This window comes from Mesoplodon densirostris, chromosome 9 (assembly GCF_025265405.1).
Source record: "Mesoplodon densirostris isolate mMesDen1 chromosome 9, mMesDen1 primary haplotype, whole genome shotgun sequence".
NCBI classification, from domain to species: domain Eukaryota; kingdom Metazoa; phylum Chordata; class Mammalia; order Artiodactyla; family Ziphiidae; genus Mesoplodon; species Mesoplodon densirostris.
In genome coordinates, this window is record NC_082669.1 from 37,315,969 (window position 1) to 37,343,365 (window position 27,397).

General features: G+C 37.7%; 1 protein-coding gene and 1 non-coding gene across 3 annotated transcripts in view; one reads left to right on the plus strand and one right to left on the minus strand.

Annotated features, from left to right (window-relative positions):
• Positions 1-27,397, minus strand: part of SLC25A40 (solute carrier family 25 member 40) — a 54,540-nt gene that overhangs the window by 5,229 nt on the left and 21,914 nt on the right. For both annotated transcript variants that reach the window (XM_060108104.1, XM_060108103.1), the window contains 8 exons: positions 26,610-26,675; positions 24,410-24,530; positions 22,883-22,942; positions 20,998-21,104; positions 8,030-8,097; positions 6,215-6,339; positions 5,376-5,549; positions 1,510-1,619 (listed from right to left, as the gene is read on the minus strand). In XM_060108104.1, coding sequence (XP_059964087.1) covers positions 1,510-1,619; positions 5,376-5,549; positions 6,215-6,339; positions 8,030-8,097; positions 20,998-21,104; positions 22,883-22,942; positions 24,410-24,506 — 741 coding nt within the window. In that variant the 5' untranslated portion in view covers positions 24,507-24,530; positions 26,610-26,675. The remainder of the gene's footprint in view (positions 1-1,509; positions 1,620-5,375; positions 5,550-6,214; positions 6,340-8,029; positions 8,098-20,997; positions 21,105-22,882; positions 22,943-24,409; positions 24,531-26,609; positions 26,676-27,397) is intronic.
• Positions 13,871-13,943, plus strand: TRNAE-CUC (transfer RNA glutamic acid (anticodon CUC)). The gene has a single exon. It is a non-coding gene; the product is annotated as a tRNA-Glu (tRNA).

Consider the following 27,397-nt stretch of genomic DNA (forward strand, 5'->3'; position numbering starts at 1 on the left):
CACAGTAGAGTCGGCCCTCCGTATCTGCGGTTCTACATCCGTGGATTCAACAATCAGGAATGGAATTGGTTGACTCTGCAGATGCAGAACCTCTGGATAGGGAGGGCTGATGGGAGTATCAAAGGTAGCAACAATGTGGTATGAGACTGACACTTTGTAAAATGATGTGGTTTAGGCTATTTTGTTTTCTGACAGCCTGGACATTGTCCCACTGATGTGCTTTTTCTGCTGTTATTTGATAACAGTCAAAAGGCAGCAGTATTTTCTAAATCATTACAATTTTTTAAAATAAATTTTCTATGTTAGGCAGAAGTAGTAAAATAGAGAACGTTCCTTCATATTACTGGAAAACTGGGACAACAGCCTATAGCCATTATTCAATGGCTATAGGATACATAGCCTTTTTTTTTTTTAAGATATAAAGCATTAAGTACAGAATTGGTTCTACAATTCCAACTGTTATGAATCTCTAAATATAAATAGTACTTGTTTTTCTTCATTCGTGCTGGATTAAGATATAAATAAAATACAATCAAGTTACTTTTAATCACCTCACAAATAAGAAAGATAATGAAAAGATTTTGCTGGTATTCTAACTACTTAAGTTGCTAAAAAGAATTGCTCTTTTACCTCAATAGTTTTATACCCCACTAGGCTTAATCTGACAGATCTCAGACCCGGGAATATTCACGTCTAAATTTTGAACACAATCTCAGGGGCTTCCTTAGCCTAGGTTTTCTGACACAGTTACTCCAGTATTTTTCTGCAGGTCTCCATGACCTCACTATGCTCCTTCACTCTTGTTTTCATTTGGTTCCAATATGTCAGCACATCCCTCTGTGTCATCACAAATTCACTTGCGAAGTATGTGGGTATAAGAAAGCTCTTTGTGGCCAAGATCATGGTGATAAGAATGTGCATAAAGGACGTCCACTACACAACTTTTCATTATGTGGAGGGGTGGCAAAAGGTGAACTCTCTACTACCCAAAAATGGTCATTTGAGATTTCTCCCTTCTGACTATAACTTTTATTAAAATTCTTTTAAGAGGTACTCAGCCAGAATGTTCCCAAAGAAACAGGAATTAGCAGCAAAGGATGAAATTACTTCTATTCAATCCGATTATACATATGAGATGACACTCTATAAAATATTAACTAACCAGATCTACTGGCATTTAATGACCAAATTGCCAAATACCTTGTAAAGAATAAAGTACTATTTAAACTCTTACCATTATCACAACTGTAATGATCTAACAAATCCAAAAGATTCAGAAAAATATAATGTATTTGTAATATAATAAAAACATATAAAATGAATTTTAAAATATTTAATGGCTAGTAATTTATCTTCAAAATAGGGTAGTAAATACTTATAAAAATTTTAAAGCACTGCAGCCCCAAAGTACTATCTCAATAGACATGAAATGCTACATAATATTTTGTTCTATTTTAGTAAGACAATTATCACTGTTGTGGAATATTAACAATAAAAGAATAAACTTACAGAACCAGATAATGCCCCTGAAGTAAAGTTGATCATAAATGTCGGTTCATATAAACCAGATTTTGCACACAACCACTTCTTTAAAACTTCATAGTTATACCAGTACATTGCTGTAAAAACAGAGAATGAAATGAACACATATTTAGAAATGAAATGTGGACTTTAAATAGTTAAGGAATACTGTATGTTAAAGAAAAGAGAATTCTAGTCTTGACACACCTTGCTTTCTGCTTAGACACATACTAGGCGAGATTTAAAAAAAAATTCTCAATAATCTAGTAGTCTTCTTATAAACAAAAAAACTAAGCATCAGTAAAAAGGACTTTAATTTCAAAACCTGACAAGGACAGGAGAGGAAAGGAAAAGTACAGTTCCATCTCATTCATGAACATTGATGTAAAAATCCTAAAAAATAAAAAATAATAATCAGCAACTGAAGCCAGACTATCTCATAAACGATCACATGCTATGACTAAATTGAGTTATCTGATGAATGCAAAGGCAGTAAATATAATAAGTTCTTTAGATGCCGTATACCACATTAACAGAATTGTATGATCATCTAAAAATGATGGGAAAGCATTTTATAAAATTCAATATACTTTCATTTAAAGCAAACAAAGAAATTTCTTAGAAACCTAGGAATAAAAGGGAAATTCTCCAACTTGATAAAGGATATGCATCAAGAACTTGTAGCAAAAATTATTAACGGTGGAACAACAGAACTATTTCCTTTAGAATGAGGAAAATGACAGGGATGCAACACTATCGCTGCTATTCAAAATTGTACTAGGCAGCACAGTAAGCACAGTATTTATAGAAAAAAGCTGTAACTATTAAAAAATGAAGAAATAAAGTAGTTACAATTTACATATTATTGTCTACATAGAAAATGTAAAAGACAGGCAAATTAGAATCTATAAGAGTTTACAAGTAGCTGAATATAAGCTAACAGACAAGAATTGACGGTAACACTGCAGCAACCACAAAGATTCAGACAGCTTTTTTTTTAATAGGTCTTTTAAAATAGGCACTAAAAGTTGTGGTGAGTGGTACCTATAAATGAATATTAGAAAAAGAGGTTGTATATGTAACCTTTATAAAGAAAATTTTAAATCTCTACTAAAAGACTTCAAAAGTTATAAAGAAAAAGGACATTCCTACAGCAATAAAAGGTAACATGAAGATTTTTTTATTATGTACTTTAATTTAGACAGTACTGTACTGTTAGTACAGGGTTAAACAAGTTGGCCAGTGAAACACATCCATGCATATATGAGACTTTGATACAACAGGTGACACAACAAATCCTGGCAGCAGGTATGGTTATTCAATAAATGATGCCTGGATAACTATCCATACGAGGAGGAAATGAATACTTATTTCAGCCGTAATCCCTAATCAATTATGGATAAATAAATGGCCAATGAAACAGTGTCCAACCTCGTTCATAATCAGGGAAATATAAGTTAAAGTGAGATACCACTTTATATTACTAGGTAAACAAAAATTAAGAACTTTTGGCAATAAAAGTACTGGTGAGGGTTTGAAATGAAGCAGCAGGAAGCTGATGGTTGTGATCTGCACAATCACTTTAGAAAAGGGTTCGATATTACCACATAAAATTTTAAATGTGTACATTTACATGAACCAGCAAATCTAAAACTGAAGAGATTCTTACACCCATACACGTTAAAAAAAATGTTCACAGCATTGTTTGCTGTGAACACGAGTGAAAACACGAGTGAAACACGAGTGAAAACAAAACAGTTACACATGAAAACCAAGAATAAATCTTACATTTTTGAGTAAAATAAGTTACAAACCTCAAAAATAGGCAAAAGTCAGTAACATTATTTAGCAGTAATACATACATGGTAAAACTTTTTAGAAATCAAATCAATGATAAAAATTCAGTGTGGTGGTTACCACTGAGGACGTGACAGTGGAGGTGGACACGTGGGGTCTCATGATTTGAAACCTTCACTATTCTGATTCATACAGTGACGTGGTGACTTCACAGGCGTCCAGTCTATTAGTGCACCGCATAATTTATACCTTCATTACTGTTTACGTATCACATGTAATTAAAAAATGAAAAAGTATTGGTCTGGGAATCTATGATGTTTCTATAAAGCATAACTGAACACAAAATGTTGAAGAAAAATACTAATGGAAAGGGAGAGATGCAGAGATGTGAATGACAGCCCAAGAAAAGGAGTAACTCAAAGGGAAAAAGGAATGTTAATACAAGGGTTCTCAATAATTATTTCTTCCAGGTTTTATTTTTTATTTATTTTTTTAAGATCTTTATTGGAATATAATTGCTTTACAATGGTGTGTTAGTTTCTGCTGTATAACAACAAAGTGAATCCGCTATACGTATACATACATCCCCATAACCCCCCCCCGCACCTCCCTCCCACCCTCCCTATCCCACCCCTCTAGGTGGTCACAAAGCACCGAGCTGATCTCCCTGTGCTATGCGACTGCTTCCCACTAGCTATCTGTTTTACATCTGGTAGTGTATATATGTCCACGCCACTCTCTCACTTCGTCCCAGCTCACCCTTCCCCCTCCCCGTGTCCTCAAGTCCACTCTCTACTTCTGCATCTTTATTCCTGTCCTGCCCCTAGGTTCTTCAGAACCATTTTTGTTTTAGATTCCACATATGTGTTAGCACACAGTATTTGTTTTTCTCTTTCTGACTTACTTTACTCTGTATGACAGACTCGAGGTCCATCCACCTCACTACAAATAACTCAGTTTCACTCCTTTTTATGCCCGAGTAATATTCCATTGTACTGTATGTATGTGCCACATCTTCTTTATCCACTCATATGTCGACGGACACTTAGGTTGCTTCCATGTCCTGGCTATCATAAATAATGCTGCAATCTTCCAGGTTTTAAATGGAAACTTCTGAGATTCACGAGAGAAATACTGGGTTGGCCACGGGATTTTCCCATGTTACCAAAGACCCGAAAGAACTTTTTGGCCATCCCAACACTACTGAAGTATGCACATTCTACAAGTTATTTGTTATTTTTGCACTTCTTTTTCATGATTTTTCTACCTTTGTATAATTCAATGATTAGAACAATCTCAAATCTGATTTATAACAGTCCCTACAGGACACTCAGTGGGGGAGATTTTTATCTTTAATAACTGAAAAAAGTAGGAGTCAATATAATTCACAGGTGGTCTTAAACGTATGTATGTATGTATTTATTGCCACACTGGGTCTTCGTTGCTGCACACATGCTTTTCTCTGGTTGTGGTGAGCGGGGGCTACTCTTTGTTGTAGTGTGCAGGCTTCTTGTTGTGGTGGCTTCTCTTGTTGCGGTGCGCAGACTTCAGCAGTTGTGGCACGTGGGCTCAGTAATTGTGGCTTGCAGGCTCTAGAGCGCAGGCTCAGTAGTTGCGGCACACGGGCTCAGTTGCTCCGCGGCATGTGGGATCTTCCTGGACCAGGGATCGAACCCGTTTCCCCTGGATTGGCAGGCGGATTCCTAACCACTGCGCCACCAGGGAAGTCCCTTAAATGTATTTTATAATATCTTGATTTGTAGTACTTTACTTATCTTACTAATTATGACTTAATTTTAAAGGTACTTTGCATTATCTAACTATGAATACACACCAATTAATGTTTAAAAAGAAATTAAACAAACACAAAGAGAAAAGAAAGCCAGGCTTGAATTAGAAACTGTTCATTCAATAAATACTTATCAAGATCTGAGAGCCCAACACTGGACTAGGAGTGTGTGGTCACTAAAGAAGATAACTTACCTTTAGCCTTAATGTGTTTAAAATTTAGTTGATTTAAAAGTGATATGTAAGGCAAACCTGCAGATAAACCCTACCTGAGAATGGTACATCTCTAAGAACGGTAGGAGCCCAGCCCCTCCAGAGGGAAATCCAACCATCTTCAGATACTTTCTTGCTGACAAATTGATGCAGTTCCTCGTAAGAAAACTTCTTAGATTGCATCTTGGTTCTAATCAATTCCAGTGGACTTATTACAGTTACTGCACCAACTAATACAAACAAGCAAATACAACAAAAATAAAGCCATGCATTATGAAAACACACATGCAAAAATTAATATTTCATGCCTTTTTGTATTTTAAGCTTTTATTCTGAAATGAAGCAAACCTTAAATATCTTATGATACCAACCATACTGGCTCAGATTTTTTTCCTTGATAAAGGTATTTCACATCCCTTACTCTTTCTGGTTTCAACTCTTTCAAGAGCAGTTCCACAGCCCTTATACATCAACCAGAACTACTACAAACCTCACTTCCACTGCACAGAGAAAAATGTCCTTCTGTGCAGAGGCAAATTTCCTTATGATTAAACTCTGAATCTCAAAGTCTATAAGAAAAATGATTAAAGACGTTGGCATTAATTTGACAGCTATCTGTTATCATCCTAAAATCTAAACTCTAAAGTCTAAAATCTCAAATCTAAAATCTCTGTCCAAGATTTGACAGGGATAGGCTGATCCCATCTCATTCTGATGGCAATCATCATACAATATGACTTCTAGGGTATAGATATTAACAAATTAGTACAAACTACAATGCAAAATATATCTTTACCAATACTCTGTATTTTAAACAAATTCTCTATGAATGTCAAAATTTTAAAACAAGCGTTAAGCAGAAATCAGAATGAAAATATAGTAATTTATTACTTACGTCTGGCCATAATTCCAGCAACAATTGGTATGCGGTTTTCATTTTCTCCTAATTTAGATCTCAGAAGAGCAGTTAATTGATCATAGCAAGTAAAATAAATAACTGTGGCAGGAACTGCCATCACTCTGTTAGAAACACAAAAAGATTTGTACAACATTATCAAAGGCTTAAGCATATTCTTATTATTAAATATAAGATAAAATCCTTCTATTTTATATAAGCTGAAAACCACAACAAATCAGCCATGAGATCAATTTTTTTTTTAATTTAACAAATTATTAGTGTTTAACTTGGGCAACCAAAAGGTGTAAAGTACGGATGTGCTCTCCAAAGGTTTATATTGTAGTTGAGAAGTTAAGTTACATAGCACCCAGTCAGGTCATAAATAGGAAAAGACAAATGAGGACACTTCGCTACCTCCTTGACTTATTCTGTTTCTGGTCTTCCTCCCCAACTACATTATGATAACATGAAAATCGCTAAAGTTAAAAGTACAAGCACAATTGTAAAATTCTTTTGAACTGTGGACCATATACCATACCTACTTATGACTGAAAATAAATTACAATTAATGTCGCTGGAATTATATATACTAGAGTTTTGAGGAAATTCCAATGACTTATTCTTTTAAATGAAAATATCAAGAGGGAGTTATTAATTAAACACAAAGTTGCAGGTACTATCATGTCATAAATATTAATGCAACAAAAAAACAGTCTCTCTTTATGGCCTAACCAAGGACATTTAACAGACCACACATGGAAATGCCTAATGTTCTACAGTGAAGTGTGACGATGAGAATGTAGGAACAAGACCGACTGCTTCTCTTGGATCTACCGCTAACTTTATAACCTCAGGCACTGTTTAGAATATATGCCTCAAAACTGACTAATTTGCTCTATAAAAAGATAAATTAGAAAGAAAGGAGGCAGAGAAAGTCAAGATATTATGGGATTTTTACATTCAGCCTTACTAGCTTGTCATGTTAATTCATATAATAGCTAGTTAGTAGAGAATTATAATTATCTGGAAAAGGAAAGTATACATAGCACAATACCTCTCATTATTTTAGTAAAATAAAGTCAAATGAACACTAAATTCTTAATTTCTGAACATGAAAAAAAAACTGCTTGTGCACCAAAGTGAACACAGCAGGCCCAGCTGCTCTAATCTGTATCTTCAGGAGGATCTATCTGCCTGCTTGACCTTTGGTCACCCCCAAGGAATTTAGCCCTTGGAATATTCCCTATAACAAGGTTTTTCTGTATGTCTGGAGCACTAAACCAGCTTGTCTAGGTTGATTTGTGCAAATGATGTGATTTTTGGTAAACATCTCCTTGCTTTTAAGGGGTGCTGGAGTTTTGGTAATCACAGCTGGTCACAAACAGAATGTGCCTATGTCACCAGCCCGCAATACAAGCCCTAGACTCAGACTCCAGGGCTGCATGAGACAGAAACACTGCGTGTGCGGCTGCAGCTCAGTGCTGGGAGAAGCAGCACACACTCTGCAGTGTCACTCGGGCGGGCTCAGGGTGCCTTTGCCTGGTCAACTCCTGTTGTGTCCTTTCCCCTTACTGATTCTGCTTCGTTTCTTTTGCTGTAATAAACTGCAGACATGAGTATCACCTTCTTTAGGTCCTGTGAATCCTTTCAGCAAATCATCAAATATGTGGATAGCTGTGAGATTCACAAAAAAATACTCTAGAAAATGAAAAAGCACTAACATTAAAAATGCATGATGTTGTCCAACGAGGCTGATTATAAGGCAAAATAACAACCATCATTTAGTAAGAAAAATATTAAAGTTCAACTTACAAGGTAGGAGGAAGGCCACTCCACAGGGATTTAATGCCCTCATTTCGAATGATTTTCAAGAAGGCATCCTAAAATTATAATAGAAAGAAGTGGTCAAAATATATACCTGAACCTTATATACAAAAAAAGTTTATAGTGATAACTGATTGGTAACTTGCTTCTTTCAAGCACTTATTTCTAAAATAAAAGCTTCTCAGATTTATCTATGCCCATTCTTTAAAAAAAATAAAAAGAATTTTTATCAACTTTCAAACACAAGTAAAGCATTTCTGGATGATACTTCCTGCTTACAGAATAAAATCTACATTACTCAGCTTGGGATTGTTCTACTTAGGGCTTAGAAGCAATGTTTTCAAAGATTATTATAAAAAGGAAGTGGACGAATAGCAGAGATTAACTCTCCTGTCCAATTATGAAATCTGAGAAAATATTATTTAAACCCAATATCTGAAGTCTCTGGAGAAGAACCAAAAGCAAGTAGAAACTATAGGGAAGCTTACTGTTGAAAGACAAAGTGCAATGAGTGAGATTTGCAAATTTACAGCTTTTTGCCTGTGGGAGTTGCAAGGAAAAGCACGTTTACTTGCTTGAGATGGCAAATATCAGAGTTCAGTCTGGTAGACTAATCAGAAAGTTACAAGGGAAATCCTAGGAAAAAAGGCTGCAGAGGACATAAGCCCCCAAATTTAGAGACAAAATCAGCCACAAAACGTGGCTCACCACTAAATTATGCAACCCCAGGAGAAGACAACAGAGTTCTGGCAAAAACAAACAAACCCCCAGCAACTAAAGGCTGGGTGGAAATTTCAGCTGCAGCCCACCACAATGGTGCCTGAGTGTGAAAGGCTGAATCCAGCCAAAGTTAACTGCCTTCTAGAACAGAACCGACTCTTTAGAAGAATATAAAAAAAAAATCCACAGTCTTTACAATGCATTCTTCATAATGTTCACTATCCAATCAAAATTCATTAGACATAAAAAGAAACAAGAAACTGTGCCCATACTCAAAGAAAAAGTAGTCAACAGAAACCAACACTGAGATGATTAAGATGATGCAATCAGCAGACAAGCATTCCAAAGCACCTATTATAAACACGTTCAAGAATTTAAAAGATGATGTATGCATAATGAATGGAAAAATTTGTAATTTCAGCAAGGAAATAGTTACTATAAAAAAACTGCCAAATGAGGGCTTCCCTGGTGGCGCAGTGGTTGAGAGTCCGCCTGCCGATGCAGGGGACACGGGTTCGTGCCCCGGACCGGGAAGATCCCACATGCCGCAGAGCGGCTGGGCCCGTGAGCCATGGCAGCTGAGCCTGCGCGTCCGGAGCCTGTGCTCCACAACGGGAGAGGCCACAACAGTGAGAGGCCCACGTACCGCCAAAAAAAAAAAAAAAAAACTGCCAAATGAAAATTCTAAACCTGAAACGAAAAATTCACTAAGTGGGCTTAATAGCAGAAAGAAGACATCAAGGAGTCATTGGAGTTGAAGACAGAACTTATTAAATCTGAAGAAGGAAGAGAAAAAGAATGAAGAAAAATGGGAATTTCCTGGCAGTCCAGTGGTTAGGACTCTGCATTTTCACTGCCAAGGGCCCGGTTCAATCCCTGATCAGGGAACTATGATCCAGCAATCTGTGCAGCGTGGCCAAAAAAAGAGAATGAAGAAAAATTAGCAGAGCCTCAGAGACCTGAGGGGAAAATATCAAGTGGTATAACACAGGTTTATGTGGAGTCATAGAGGAAAGGAAACAGAACAGGAAATTACCTGATGAAATGATGACCAAAACTTCCCCAAATTAGTGAAAGATATCAGAGCCCAAAATCTCAAAAAAAATCCCAACTGAATAAAAACAAACAGGGACTTCCCTGCTGGCACAGTTGTTAAGAATCCGCCTGCCAATGCTGAGGACACGGGTTCGATCCCTGGTCCAGGAAGATCCCACATGCCATGGAGCAACTAAGCCCATGTGCCCCAACTACTGAGCCCGCATGCCATAACTACTGAAGCCCATGCACCTAGAGCATGTGCTCCGCAACGAGAAGCCACCACAATGAGAAGCCTACGCACTGCAACAAAGAGTAGCCCCTGCTCGCCGCAACTAGAGAAAGCCCTCACGCAGCAATGAAGGCCTAACACACCCAAAAATAAATAAAATTAAAAATAAATTTTAAAAAAATGCTGTGAATTCAGAACACGATAAGAAAGAATTATTTAAAAAACCAAACCCAAACAAACAAACAAAAGAAAAATGACAAAATACATATAGGGAAAGGATGATAAATGAAGACTAACTTCTCACCAGACACATGAAAGGCCAAAAGACAATGTGATGACATATTTAAGGTGCTGAAAAAAAACGAAGCCAGAATTCTATATGCTGCCAAACACACTTCAAAAATGCTTTATAAAGACATTTCTGTAAGAACAAAAACTTAGAGACTGCATTGCCAAAATACCTTCACTAAAGAAATGCTGTAAAAAGTTCTTCAGGATAAAGGGTCATGATGGCACATTGTAACTACAATCTTCAGAAAGGCAGGAAGTACAAAAGAAATGGTAAATAAGTGGTTACATGTAAAATATGTATTTCTCTCTTTTTTCTTAATTATTTAAAAGACATAAGACTATTTAAATCAAAAATTCTAATTGTGAATTGTGGAATTTGTAAGGTAACAAGATGGACTATCAATGAAGCAATAGCACAAAGGAAGAGGAAGGAGTAAAGGATGTCAAGCCTGTAAGGGGTCTGAGATTTCACTCTACTTGCTAGTTAGCAAGTCAGCCTGCCACGGTATCATGAGAGATGGTAAGGACAGAACTCTCTGGGGTGAGACATACAGTTTATTACTTGCGGCAGTAGCAGCAGCCAGAGTATCAGCATTTTGATGCCTGTTTCCTGAGCCCCAATTTCCACAGGGCAATGTGAAGAAGGATAGATGACACCCAAACACACAGTGGGACTGCATTACAGGAAAGAAAATCTGACCTTAGGGAATCCAAATCCTTTATAATAGGAAGTAAGGATGCCATCCCCTTGCTCTAGAGGGAAGCACTGAATCTTCCAAGGTTATTCACTCTACAAACATCCTTGAAAAGATGGTCGGGAACAAAGGGCAGCCAGTGCCATGCTTACAAGATATGAAGAAATGTGAAACACTTTTGAAGAACTGTCTCCCTAGAAATGGGAATGGAGAAATCAATGTAATATTATTAAAATTCAAATAATCCCCAAAAAGGCAAGAAATGAGGGAAAAGGGGAGCAGTTAGGAAAAAAAAAAAAAAACCCATACAGAGATAGTAGATTAACACCCAACCACATGAAAAATTATACTAAAGGACTAAATTTCCCAATTAAAAGCCACTATATCAACAGGGCTCCTGTAAAACAACAGATGATCACAGCTAAAAGAACTGCAAAAGTCTCAGATCCTACCTGAAGAGCCTCTAGGGTAAAAAAACAAGGCACAACTATATGACTGTCTTGGAGTAAACGAATGGAAAAAGAGGCCATATAAACACTAATATGAGAAAGCTGAAAGGTGGCTATATTACATACAGATAAAAGACTTCAAGATAATGAACATTACTGGTGATAAAGAGATTTCATTGTAATAAAAATGTATCAGAAAACATATCAAGTGAATGTTCCTAATGAGAGGTTCAAAACCCATGAAGCAAACCTGACAGAACTAAAAAAGAAAACAGACAAATCCTCAATCATAACTAAAGTTTATTATATCCTCTATCAGAGAATGATAGAATAATTTTAAAAATCTGTAAGAATTCAGAAGATCTAAATGAAGCATCAGCCACCCTGACCTAATGGTTTATAGAACACTATACCCAACAACTGCAGAATACAGGTTTTAAAGTGCACTAAAAATAATCACCAAGACAGATCATATGTAGGTCCATTACACAAGACTCAATAAATTTCAAAAATCTGAAAACTTACAGAGTATGTTCCTTTGACCCCATTGGAATTAAATTAGAAATCAGGAACAATAAGATATCTCGAAAAAAATCCAATTATTGGGAAATTGAATATTGGACTTCTAAATAATCCATGGCAAAAAAAATTACAAAGGAAATGAGAAAATATTTCAACTGATAATGGAAACACAACATCAAAATTTGTGGAACACATCTAATTTAGTGCTTTGAAGGAAATTTATGGCTTTAAATGCTGAGCTGAGAAAAGAAAGGCTGAAAATCAATAATCCATGTTTCCACCCAAGAAAGTAGAAGACAATGACCAAAATAAATCCAAAGAAGAATTCTGATTTCTGGTCCTATATGTAAAGAGCTTGGAAGTCATCACTTCCGTCCTCACAACAAGAAAAAACCTGAACAAAATGAAAAATCAACAACTCCTCTTAGACTGATCAGAGAATTGAGGTCACAGGTCAAACTGCTGCCTTGAACACTGTGTCTTTTTTCAGTAAAAAAGACAGACAGAGACTCACTCACAGCTAAATAGAGTAGAAGCCCAAAGTAAGAAGCAGAAAACCAATAGGAAAACTTTATAATTGACAGATTGCTCAGTGTAGACTAACTCAAGAATCAAAAACTCTGAGGGGGCTACTGTAGGAGGGTCCTTATGCTTTCATGAGTTTCAGTTCCATGAGCCCTACCATATTCTCACTGTTAGGATCAGAGAAAAATCCCCTCCTGTTTCCAGCAGGGTAAGGGGAAAAGTAACCATTTTTGAAATATGCCCAAATCTCTATTCTCCTTAAAAAAAAACCTTACACTCAAGGGAAACTATTTTACTATCTGAGGAGTCTCCAGGAAAACCCAAAGACAACAGGCAAGACAAAAACTAGGACAGTAGAGGAAATTTTAGTCTCTGACAACACAGCTATTACAAGCAGTAAACATAGCCTAATGTCTAGCCAGATAAAGCTCACATTAAAGGTCTATCTACCTCAGTCTTTTAACCAAATACATCATGTCCAGCTTTCAATGAAAAGAATTACAAAGCATGCTAAAAGGCAAAAAATATAGTCTGAAGAAACAAACGAAGCATCAGAACCAGATTCAGATATGGCAGAGATTTTGGAAGGATCAGACTGGGGATTTTTAACTAACAATGATGAATATGCTAAGGGTTCTTACAGTGCTATCAGAGAAGGAGTAGTGGAGAATCAGGACTTTTACCATCACTTGACAGTAATGAGACTACCGCCCCCCACCAGTGGCAGTGGAAATCACAAGGGGAGTCAGAAATTCCACACCCACTGTCTTAGTCTGTTAAGGCTGCTAAACAAAACACCACAGACTGGATAGCTTATGAACAACATAAATTTATTTCTCACAGTTCTTAAGGCTGCAAGTCCAAGATCAGGGTGCTGGCAAGGTCAAATGAGGGTCCTCTTCTGGATCTCAGACTTCTCACTGTGTCCTCACAAGGCAGAAGGGGCAAGGGAACTCTCTGGGGTCTCTTTACTAAGGGCATTAATCTCATGAGGTCTCTGCCCTCATGGCCTAATCAACTCCCAAAGGCTCCACCTCCTAAAACAACTGCATCAGGCATAAGGATTTCAGCATATGAATTTGGAGGGGGACACAAACATTCAGACCATACTGTCCAACAGCAAAGAGCCCTCTCCCATACCCTATGTGTCAGTGGAGGCTGAGTGAGGAACCTGGACTTCCAGTTCTGCCCAGACATAACAGGGTGGCACCCCTCTTCCTGAGTTAACAGTGTCAAAAAGGCCAGTTAAAATAGAATGTTTAAATGAGATTCAGAGTTGCATAACATAATACTCAAAATTTCCTGGTTTCAGTAAAAAAGAAAAAATCACTTGTCATTTTAAGAAGCAGAAAGAGGGAATTCCCTGGTGGTCCAGTGGTTAGGACTTGGCGCTCTCACTGCCAGGGGCCCGGGTTCGATCCCTGGTCGGGGAACTAAGATCCCGCAAGCCGCACAGCATGGCAAATAAATAAATAAATAAATAAGCAGGAAGATGTCAGACTGAATGAAAAGAGACAATAAATAGATACCAACACTGAGACTGACAGAAATTAGAATTATCTGACAAAGATTTTAAAACAGTCAACATACGAATCACTGAATGATCACTTACAAACATGTCTGAAACTAATGAAAAATTAGAAAGCCTCAGCAAAGGAATATATACACAAAAACCTATAAATCAAAATGGGATCTTACAACTGGCACCACAGAAATACAAAGGATCATAATAGATTACTATGAACAACTATATGCCAGTAAAATGGATGACCAAGAAAAAAATGGAAAAATTCCTAAATGTACACTCTCCAAACACTGAACCAGGAAGAAACAGAAAATACAAACAGATGAAATGCCAGTAATGAAACTGAATCAGTAATTTACAAACTCCCAACAAACAAAAGTCCAGGACCACATGGCTTCACAGGTAAATTCTACCACTTAGAGAAGAGTTAACACCTATCCTTCCAAAACTATTCCAAAAAATTGCAGAGGAAGGAACACTTCTGAACTCATTCTATGAGGCCAGCAATGCCCTGATACCAAAACCAGACAAAGATATCACACCAAAAAAGAAAATGACAGGCCAATATCACTGATGACACAGATGCAAAAATCCTCAATAAAGTATGAGCAAACCGAATTCAACAATAAGATAAACAATGATCAAAAGGGATCATACACCAGGATCAAGTGGGATTTATCCCAGGGATGCGAGGATGGTTCAATATCCATAAATCAATTATACACCACATTAACAAACTGAAGAATAAAATCCATATGATCATCTCTACAGATGCAGAAAAAGCTTCTGCAAAAATTCAACATTCATTCATGATAAAAACTCTCAACAAAGTGGGTATATGGTTATAGAGGGAACATACCTCAACATAATAAAAGCCATATACAACAAGCCCACAGCTAGCATCATACTCAACAGTTAAAAGCTGAAACCACTTCCTCTAATATCAGGAACAAGACAAGGATGCCCACTCTCACCACTTTTATTCACTATAGTTTATTCAACATAGTTTTGGAAGTCCTAGCCACAGCAGTCAGAGAAGAAAAAAAAAAAAGGAATCCAAATTGGAAAGGAAGAAGTAAAACTGTCACTGTTTGCAGATGACATGATACTATACATAGTAAATCCTAAAGATGCTAGCAGAAAAATACTAGAGCTCCTCAATGAATTTGGTAAAATTGCAAGAATGTAAATTAATACACAGAAATCTGTTGCATTTCTATACACTAACAACAAGCTATCAGAAAGGGAAATTAAGGAAATAATCCCATTCACAATCACATAAAAAAGGATAAAATACCTAGGAATAAATCTAAGGAGGTAAAATACTGAACTCAGAAAATTATAAGAAATTGAAGATGACACAAACAGATGTTCCTGGATTGGAAGAATTAATACCGTTGGGACTTCCCTGGTGGCGCAGTGGTTAAGAATCCACCTGCCAATGCAGGGGACACGGGTTTTATCCCTGGACCAGGAAGATCCCACATGCCGTGGAGCAACTAAGCCCGTGCGCCACAACTACTGAGCCTGCACTCTAGAGCCCATGAGCCACAACTACTGAGCCTGAGTGCCACAACTACTGAGACTGAGTGCCACAACTACTGAAGCCCGGGCACCTAGAGCCCATGCTCCACAACAAAGGGAAGCCACCGCAATGAGAAGCCTACACACTGCAATGAAGAATAGCGCCCCCCACTCACCGCAACTAGAGAAAAAGCCCGTGCACAGCAACGAAGACCCAATGCAGCCCAAAATAAAAAATTAATAAAATAAATTTTTAAAAAAAGAATTAATAGTTAAAATGATCATACTGCCAAAGGAAATCTACAGATTCAATGCAATACCTATCAAAATACCAATGGCATTCTTCACAGAACTAGAACAAATAATTCTAAAATTTGTATGGAAACACAAAAGACCCTGAATTGTCAAAACAATCTTGAGAAAGAACAACAAAGCTGGAGGTATCATTGTCCCTGATTCCAAACATATTATAAAGCTATAGTAATCAAAACAATATGGTACTGGCACAAAAACAGACACATAGATCAATAGAACAGAATTAAGAGCCCAGGAATGAACCCACACACTTAAGTGGGCAATTAATCTATAATAAAGGAGGCAAGAATATACAATGAGGAAAAGACAGCCTCTTCAATAAACAGTGTTGGGAAAACTGGACAGCTACATGCAAAAGAATCAAACTGGACTACTCTCTCACACCATGCACAAAAATAAATTCAGGGACTTCCCTGGTGGCGCAGTGGTTGAGAGTCCGCCTGCCGATGCAGGGGACACAGGTTCGTGCCCCGGACCGGGAAGATCCCACATGCCGCGGAGCAGCTGGGCCTGTGAGCCATGGCCGCTGAGCCTGCGCATCTGGAGCCTGTGCTCCACAACGGGAGAGGCCACAGCAGTGAGAGGCCCGCGTACCACAACAACAAAAACAAAAAAACAAAAAAACAAAACTGCCTGCCAATGCATGGGACACGGGTTCAATCCCTGCTCCAGGAAGATCCCACATGCCACGGAGCAACAAAGCCTGTGCACAACTACTGAGCCTGTGCTCTAGAGCCTGCGAGCCACAACTACTAAGCCCGCTTGCCACAACTACTGAAACCCGTACGCCTACAGCCTGTGCTCCACAATAAGAGAAGCCACCTCAATGAGAAATGAGAAGCCCATGAAAGACCACATGCAGCAATGAAGACTCAACACAGCTAAAAATAAATTAATTAATTTAAAAAAATTCAAAACGGATTAAAGACTTAAACTTAAGACCCGAAGGCAAAAATCTTAATAGAAAAAAACATAGGCAGGGGACTTCCCTGGTGGTGCAGTGGGTAAGACTCTGTGCTCCCAATGCATGGGGCCTGGGTTCAATCCCTGGTCAGGGAACTAGATCCCACATGCATGCCGCAACTAAGAGTTCCCATGCCACAACTAAGAGTCCACATGCTGGGCTTCCCTGGTGGCACAGTGGTTGAGAGTCCGCGTGCTGATGCAGGGGACACGGGTTCGTGCCCCAGTGCAGGAAGATCCCACACGCCGCGGAGCAGCTGGGCCCGTGAGCCATGGCTGCTGAGCCTGCACGTCCGGAGCCTGTGCTCCACAACGGGAGAGGCCACAACAGTGAGAGGCCCGTGTACCACAAAAAAAAAAAAATAGTCCACATGCCACAACTAAAGATCCCCCATGCTGCAACGAAGATCCCGTGTACTGCAACTAAGACCTGGTGCAGCCAAAATAAATAAAATAAATAATTTTTTAAAAAGAAGAAGAAAACATTGGCAGTATGCTCTTTGACATTGGTCTTTGCAATATTTTTTTGGATATGTCTCCTCAGGCAAGGGAAACAAAAGGAAAAATAAACAAATGGGACTACATCAAACTAAAAAGATTTTGCACAGCAAAGAAAACTGTCAACAAAACTAAAAGGCTAGGGCTTCCCTGGTGGCGCAGTGGTTGAGAGTCCGCCTGCCGATGCAGGGGATATGGGTTCGTGCCCCGGTCTGGGAAGATCCCACATGCCGCGGAGAGGCTGGGCCCGTGAGCCATGGCCACTGGGCCTGTGCGTCCGGAGCCTGTGCTCCGCAATGGGGGAGGCCACGACAGTGAGAGGCCCGCGTACAGAAAAAAAAAAAAAAAACAAAAAACTAAAAGGCTACCCACTGCAACAGGAGAAAATATTTGCAAATGATATATCCAACAGGTGGTGAATACCCAAAATATACAAAGAACTTATAGAACTGAACATCAAAAGAACCAAAAAAAAAAACCTGATTAAAAAATTGGCAGAGAATCTAAACAGAAATTTTTCCAAAGAAGACATAAAGATGGCCAACAGGCACATGAAAAGATGCTCACCATCACTAATCATCAGGGAAATGCCAATCAAAACCACAATGAGATATCACCTCACACCTGTAAAAATGGCTATTATCCAAAAGACAACAAATAACAAGTGTTGGCATGGATGTGGAGAAAAGGGAACTCTTATGCACTGTTGGTGGGAATGTAAATTGGTGCAGCCACAATGGAAAACAGTATGAAGCTTCGTCAAAAAACTTTAAGTAGAAGTACCACATGACCCAGCAATTCCACTCGTGGGTATGTATACAAAGAAAACAAAAATACTAATTCAAAAAGGTGTATGCACCCTATGTTCACTGAAGCATTATTTACAATAACCAAGATATGAAAGCAACGTAAATAGATGAATGGATAAAGAAAATGTGAGATACAGATACCTACCTATCTATTGATAGGTCGATAGATAGGTCTAAAATTTATATGGAAAGACAAAGAAAAGTTGGAAATAGCTAAAACAACTTTCAAAAAGAAAAATAAGAATAAAGTGGGAGGAATCAGTTTACCTGATTTCAGGACTTATTCTATAGCTACACTAAGACCATGTGGTATTGATGTAGGTAACAGACAAATGTTACAGAATAAACAACCTAGAAATCACACAATATGCCCAAGTGATTTCTGACAATGTGCAAAAGCATCTTAATGGAGGAAAGATAGCCTTTTCAACAAACGCAACTGGACAACCACATGCTAAAACAAAAAGGATCAAACTTCAACCTCAAACCCATACATTATATAAGAATGACTCAAATGGATCAAGGACTTTAAAAACAGGAGAAGAATCTTCAGATCTTAGGGTAAATAGTTCTTAGATTTGACAGCAAAAGCATGATCTATAAAGAAAAAATTGACAAATTGGACTTCATCAAAATTAATAACTTTTACTCCATGAAAGACTTTGTTTAAGGGTATAGGAAGGGAAGTTAGAGTGGGAAAGAATGTTTAGTAATCACACATTTAACAAAGGACTCATATCTAGATAGTATAAGGAGCATTTAAAACTTAACAGTAAAAATACCAACAGTTAAATTAGAAAATGGGCAAAAGACACGAAGAGCCATTTCACTGAAGAGGATATACTGATGGCTAATAAACACATGAATAGGTTTTCAACATCACTAACCACCAGGGAAATGTAAATTAAAACCACAATGAGATATTACTACACACCTATCATAATTGCTAAAATAAAAATAGTGACAACACCAAATGCTAGTGAGGTTGTGGAGAAATTAGATCAGTCATACATTGCCACTGGGAATGTAAAATGGTCCTACCAGTCTCGTAAACAGGTTGGCAGTTTCTTAAACCTTAAACATGCAACTACCATATGACCCAACAACTGCACTCATGGACATTTACCCCAGAGAAATGAAGACTAACAGTGATATTATGATTAATAATAAGAAATATACATTTTGGCCTTAATCCATGGTTCCTGGCACACAGCTCCAAAACTCTTATAATTTCCTAATTAATACAGAGCAAAGGAAGCATCTTTTGTTGATAATTTTTGGTCTTTTGTTCTCAGTCCTGAAACAGCTCCGGAGGATAAGAGGTGGAAGTAGTGTCTTTTGTTATTCACAACAAGCCTCTTTCAACCACACCTAAGTTTATGTTAATGAGGTGATTTTTGGAACGGCCCTAGAGAACCAAAGGATGGGGGCTGGTTGCCAGGAGGAACCAACCACTTGATTAGAAGGCTGGAACTTTTAGTCCCAGCCTCCCCACCCTACCCCAGTCCCCAACCTCAGGGGTTCTGGGAAGGGAGGCAGAACTGGAGGTTTAGTCAGTCACCAAGGGCCAGTAATTTGATCAATCGTGTCTACGTAATGAAGCCTCCATAAAAATCTCTGAAGAATGGCCTTTGGAAGCTTCCAGGTTGGTGAACACAGGGAGGTGCTGGGAGAGTGACACACCTGGAGAGGACATGGAAGCTCCACACCCTTCCCCCAAGCCTTGCCCTACGCATCTCTTCTGTCTGGCTGTCCTGAGTTGTATCCTTTCATAATCAACTAGTAATCCAGTAAGTAAACTGTTTTCTGAGTTCTGTGAGCTGTTCTAGCAAATCACTGAACCCAAGAGGAAATCTTGGGAACCTCTGATTTACAGCCAGTCAGTCAGAAACATAGGTGACAACCTGGACTTGCAAGTGGCATCTGAAGTGGGAGCAGTCCTGTGGGACCTGACACTAACTCCAGGTAGATGGTGTCAGAATTGAGTTAAACTGTAGAATACCCAGTTTGTGTCCCCTGGAGAGTTGCTTGGTATGGGGAAAAAAACCCACATATCGGTTCAGAAGTGTTCTAAGTAGAATGTTCAGAGAGAAAAACCGTGAGCAGTTTTTTCTTAAACTTACTTTCACACAAAAACCTGTGAATGAATGTATGTAGCAGTTTTATTCAGAGCCAAAAACTGGAAACCACTCAGAAAACAAACTGTGGTACATCCATACCATGTAATACTAGTGAGTAATAAAAAGGAACAAACTATTGATACATTAAACAACTTGAATGAATCTTCAGATAATTAAGTGAAAAGTGCCAAACCCAAAATGTTCTATGTTATTTCATTTATGTAACATTCTTGAAGTGACAAAATTATATAAATAGAAAACAGATTAGTGATTGCCAGGAGTTAAGAAGTGGATGTAGCTATAAAAGGGAAATAGGAAGAATCCTTGCAGTGATGGAATTGTCTGTATCTTCACTGTATCAATGTCAATATCCTGTGGTCTACTGTACTCATCTTGTCACATGTTACCACTGGGGGAAACTGGAAAAAGGGTACAGAGGGTGTGTCTGTATATTTTTCTTAAAATTGTATATGATCTACAAGTATCTCAAAATAAAAAAGTTTAAGAAAACCTACTCCCTAAGCATAAACAGATGAAAATAAAGTTAGCAAAGAATTAAAAGCAAAAAAAGTACTTTCCCTTTCCTGCTTCAGTGTCTACTTTTTAACTGTGGATAAGTATGCTAACTACCTGATGGACATTTACTCTCCTGTAATCGTTAAATATTTCATATATAAGAGTAAATATTAGAATAGAAAACATACTGTGATTATAAATAATATAATCTCTTTACCAATGTTCCCTGGAAACGTCCTGGCTTCTTATACCATGCTTTGTTGCCTTCCTCTTCACAAACACATAGATGATCCATAAGTCCATTACTATATAAGAAACATTTTCCTAACAAAGAAGATTCTAACAGTCAGTGATTATTTCACAAAACCGTATTATTTTTACATATGAACAAAATGAAAGTACGATGAGCAGGCTACACAAAGACATAACTTTGTCTTCACCTTTTAGGATGAAACATAAATAATTTGATTTGTTTAATGACATAGCACTGGGCTGTAAACTCACAGTGGTGAAAAGCAATTGAGTAAATTAGTGGATTACGTTTTCAGGACTTCAGTCAGCAAATGCACATGGAAATAAATTGTTTTCGGTTATCTGAGGGAGTGGAGAGGGAAGACAGAGGAGAAAACCTGTTTTGAAAAGACAGCATGGGTGTACATCTTCTCTATTTGACCAGAAGAAAACCCTGCGGTATGTAAGGGCAATTCAGACAAAAATATATTATGAAATCTAATGTATATCTGAAAGTTGCTAAGAGAGTAGATCTTAAAAGATCTCATTACATGGAAAAAAATTTATTAACTGTGAGGTTATGAAAGTTGACTAAATTTATTGTGGTAATCATTTTTCAATATATACATATATGAAATCATTACAGTGTACACCTAAAACTAATACAATGTTATACATCAATTGAAAAAAGACTGAAAAAATATGTTTTTCTCAACCAACGTAAATAATGCTGTGCTTTGTCCCTTTCTCTGTATTTATACTGCTCAATCTAGACATTTGTCAGCTCCCTCTTAACTGACTACAACTTTCTCTAATAATGATCCTTCCCATTAATGGATTCATTCTTGCTGCCAAAACTGTCTTCTCTATTCGACCATATATAATTGTCAATTTCATAATACATTAGTCTAACTTTAATGTACAGGAAACTACTTTACTTTTCAGTCTCTTCCTACAATCCATCTATCCTTTCAGCCACCTGAAACAATGCCTGATGTTCATTGTCTCACTGCTATGCATTCAAGAGAGTGGCATTTATGTCTGTGAGAAAGCTAGCTTTCTCACAGTCTGTTTTCTGCTATTTAAAAATGTTTGAAACAGCATTATCTTTATAAAACTGCAAAATATTGATCAAGGAATCGCTGTTTTTGCCCATCTAATAAAAACATATAACTACTCTTTCTTCTCAAAGTCCACATAAGCTATAATGTCCAGCAATTAACCAAGCTGCCTGGTAAAATAATGACTTTCCTATCACTATTCAAGCAACAATTAGATGACTGTTGGATGAATACTGTAGGATGAGCACAGCTCTTGGACTAAAGTAGGAAGCTAGATTCTAAAATGCCTTACGAGTTTAATTCTGTTCTTACTTGTGAGGCATATACTCAAATATAAAATTGTCCTCTGCTTTAATTAGTAGGTTCATGAAAGTGTTATATGTTTTATATACACATACACACAGGCAGTTGACCCTTGAACAACACAGGTTTGAACTGTGAAAGTCTACTTATGCAGATTTTTTTCAATAGTAAATACTACAGTACTAGACAATCTGTAGTTGGTTGAATCCAAGGATGAGGAACTGCAAAAACAGAGGAACTGTGGACACTGAAGGCCAACTATAAATTACAGGCAGTCAACTACATGGACAGTGGGCAGTGTTAACCCCCTCATTGTTTAAGGGTCAACTGTACTTGTTTTCTGCCTAGACCTCATCATGTACAACTAAGAAATGAGAAAATGTTTCTGCATGAGGATAAAGCCATCAATTTTTAAAAACTAACAAAAAGAATATTATTCAAACAAAAATGAATACAGCGACATTTAAAAATCTAACATAATGTTTTCAGGATAAGCAGAACACATACCTTTGGGGAATGGGTTGTTTTGGGCTTGTAGTCGAATTTTAACAACATCAAAGGGTGTCACTATGAAGATACATAAATCTCAATTAACAAGTGATACCTACAAATTGTATAGACATTTGTCCAAAGAACACAAAATAAACCGAATGATACCTTTCCTCATGACTATATAATGGGTAAGATTATTTATCTTAAAGTGGTTTTGAGTGTTAACATTCTAATTTCTTGCCCTTGAATTTTGTTAAAAGAGTACCAATGAGGGCCTCCCTGGTGGCGCAAGTGGTTGAGAGTCCGCCTGCCGATGCAGGGGATACGGGTTCGTGCCCCGGTCTGGGAGGATCCCATATGCCGCGGAGCGGCTGGGCCCGTGAGCCATGGCCGCTGAGCCTGCGCGTCCGGAGCCTGTGCGTCCGGAGCCTGTGCTCCGCGACGGGGGAGGCCACAACAGTGAGAGGCCCGCATACCGCAAAAAAAAAAAAAAAAAAAAAAAAGAGTACCAATGAGAAAATGTAATTACTTCTCTCACAAGTACTCAACTCTCATTTATAATATTTCTACAACTATAATTCCCTTAGCATTAAAACTAAAATACTAGTATTTATAAGAAAATATGTTATCTAAAGGTAAAGAATGAAAGTTCCAAAAGTCCATTTAAATATTTGAGAATAACTCTGTATTACAAGTAATCAATAATCAAACAATATAAGTCTTCCTATTCTGTTAAATTCACCTATATCAAACAAAAACTACAGATAATGCAAATTTGAGTAAGCTAGTCATAAATCATCCTTACTACCACACTGTGTAACTCCATTTGGGAACAGTGAAGCAAAGGAGAATGGTTTTAATTTGCAGGCTGTATTTTCTGTCTGAGAATGAGGACGTCACATTAGAAATCTCTAAAGCCTTTACAACCCTAGCATTCTGACCTAAAGACACTACATTCTAAAGCAATTAGTTTACATTTTTTCTAATCATCTGCTATCTTATTTAAATAAACTAGCCAAGTTAAATTCATTAAAATGCTAAACTGTCACCTAACTGTCATTTGGCTGTGTCTACAAGAAATTCATTAAAAAAGACAGAAAAATGTGGTCCAGAGGAATTTAAGCAATTCACTGTTACTAAAGCAAAGTAAAATATAATTCGAATTTGTTGCTACTGTAAGTTGTTCAATTTCTGTATTTTTCATTATGCTAATATTTTATTCCATCTTCTTACTGTCTATTAAAAAAAAGGATAATAGAGTCATAAAAGTTTAATACTGATAGGGACCTCAAAGAACTCCTAAGCCCCTAATTTTAAAGACGGAAAATTAATTTCAAAGAGAATAAGGACTATCCCAACGTGCATTCAACCTGAGAATGGCAAAGCAAGGACTAAAATTCTAGTCTCTTGATTCTCTGTCCAGGGTTCTTTTCATGTTATCATGATGAAGCATGAATGATAATATGATCATTATTTCACAGATAGTAAAACTCAAATGGAACCAATGATTCATTCAGTTACATAATCTACATATTATTTTACCCATCAGTGATGTCAGTATAGCGCCAGTACAAGAGGCAAGCATTTGTTGAAGAGGAGTCACTTTGATAACTGGTGGCCCCTCTGCTCCAGGATCCATATTTTTAACTAACAGAAGAAAAATCTGTTAAAGAAAAGCAAGATGTAAAATAAAAGTGTAATAGAAAATGCCCTTAAAATCAACAGCTAAAAGTTAAATAAACTATAAAAACAATAACCAGTATTACTATCAAAGCACATGTTGTTGGACTTCCCTGGTGCCGCAGTGGTTAAGAATCTGCCTGCCAATGCAGGGGACACGGGTTCAATCCCTGGTCCAGGAAGATCCCACATGCCGCAGAGCAACTAAACATGTGCGCCACAACTACTAAGCCTGTGCTCTAGAGCCCGTGAGCCACAACTACTGAAGCCCGCATGCCTAGAGCCCGTGCTCTGCAACAAGAGAAGCCACTGCAATGAGAAGCCCATGCACTGCAATGAAGAGTAGCCCCCGCTCACCGCAACTAGTGAAAGCCCACGAGCCGCAACGAAGACCCAACACAGCCAAAAATAAATTAATTAATTAAAAAAATAAAAATAAAAAATAACCACTCATGGCCAAAAAAATAAATAAAACAAATTTTTTTTTTAAAAAGGGAATTCCCTTGGGCCTCCCTGGTGGCGCAAGTGGTTGAGAGTCCGCCTGCCGATGCAGGGGATACGGGTTCGTGCCCCGGTCTGGGAGGATCCCATATGCCGCGGAGCGGCTGGGCCCGTGAGCCATGGCCGCTGAGCCTGCGCGTCCGGAGCCTGCGCGTCCGGAGCCTGTGCTCCGCAACGGGGGAGGCCACAACAGTGAGAGGCCCGCATACCGCAAAAAAAAAAAAAAAGGGAATTCCCTGGCAGGCCAGTGGTTCAGACTCCATGCTTCCACTGCTCAGGGCCCAGGTTCGATCCCTAGTGCAGGAAGTAAGATCCTGCAAGCCCCACGGTGCAGCCAAAAAAATAAAATAAAACAAATGAAAAAGTAACCACTGGCAACATACAGTATCATCTTTCCAAATGTCTATGTGCATAAAAACACATATATGTATATGTATAATATACGTATACACACACGAAGATCACAGCTAACTAATCAATTACGAACAAACATTCGTATTATCTGTGTAAATGTATTCCTGTATCTGTGTACATGCACCTTTTTTGAAAGACAAAATAGATCAATACTACTCATATTGTTTAGTAGCCAGCTTTGACACTTAAAAATGTATTACAAACATGCCAATAAATAGATTTACATTATCACTTTTAATGCTTACATGGTTTTTAATTATATTTATTTAGTCATCCTCATATTCTTATTTAGGCTACTGCAAATTTATCATTAATTCATTAATTTCATAAACTCTCATATAAATATCCTTATATATACATCTTATTGTAGTGTTCCTACAATTACTATAGAAAAAAAAGTAAGATTGCTGGGCTAAGCTAAAAACTTGAGACAAATTGCCAAAATGCTTTCCAGAAAGATTGGACCAACTTCCACATTGGCAATAAATGAGTTCCTATTAGCCCATAAATTCACCAAACGCCCTCTCATATTACATATCATTTAGTTTTTCTAAACCATTTGGAAGTAGATTGCCATACATCACACCCCTTTCATCCTAAATACCTCAGAATATTCCAATATCATCAAGGTACAATTATCAAATTGAGGAAACAACATTGATAGTACTCTACAGTTCATTTTCCAGTTTTGTCAATTATCCCAGTAATGACCTTTATAAAAATGAATGGTACTTGTATTGCTTATTTTTTTTACTTTTTATTTTTTTTTAATTTCTTTATTTCATTTTTGGCTGCGTTGGGTCTTCGTTGCTGTGCATGGGCTTTCTCTGGTTGGGGCGAGCAGGGGGCTACTCTTAGTTGCAGTGCACAGGCTTCTCACTGCAGTGGCTTTTCTTTGTTACAGAGCACGGACCCTAGGCACGCGGGCTTCAGTAGTTGTGGCACACGGGCTCAGTAGTTGTGGCTCGCGGGCTCTAGAGTGCAGGCTCAGTAGTTGTGGCACATGGGCTTAGCTGCTCTGCGGCATGTGGGATCTTCCCGGACCAGGGCTCGAACCCGTGTCCCCTGCAATGGCAGGTGGGCTCTTAACCACTGTGCCACCAGGGAAGCCCTGTATTGTTTCCTTAGACTTTTATTATTTACCTACCTGGTTTAAGTCTTTTCCTCAACTCTATGTTCCAATATTTTGTTTGTAACATCAGTAGCTGAAAATCTGTAGTGAAAAAAGAAAGTAACTGTCATATCTTTTCAGACAGGAAAGGGATAACAAGCCTAAAGGAAAGGAGTATATAAAAACTTTAAAACACAAATCAACAAATATTTATTAACTATTATTTTTTTAAATATTTCTATTAAGTGCTTTGAGGAATATGAAGAGCACTCCACGAACGTTATCATTGGTTATGAAAGTATTTTCACAAAAATATCTTCATATTTTCCCAGTAAATATACTCTGCTTTAAAAACAATTCTAAACCTGAACATACGGACCCATCCTAGCATCAACAGAAGCTGAACAACCAGATTTTGTGACACTTACAGGAAGTTCAGAGACTAAAGTAACATGGTAAAGCTTATCACAAAATATAGGAGAAGGTGTAATACTCTGGTCTACAGGACTACTGTCTTAGTTTCTTCAACAGGTGAAAGTAGGGTGGGAAAAAAGGTGGCAGGGGAGGTATAACCATTCTAGAATAAAGGAATCCAACCAAATGCATCCTGGTTTGAAAAAACGAACTTTAAAAAGCCAGTCTGAAAGTAACTAAAGAAATCAGAACGTGGGCTGGATATCAGATAATATTTTTAAATTACTGTTGATTTTGTTAGTGAGATGTTATTACGGTCACGTAGAAAGTGTCTTTTTTTTTAAAGAGGTTCATACTGACGTATTAAGGGCTGAAATGTTATGATAGCTGTAGTTTATAATAGTTCAGAA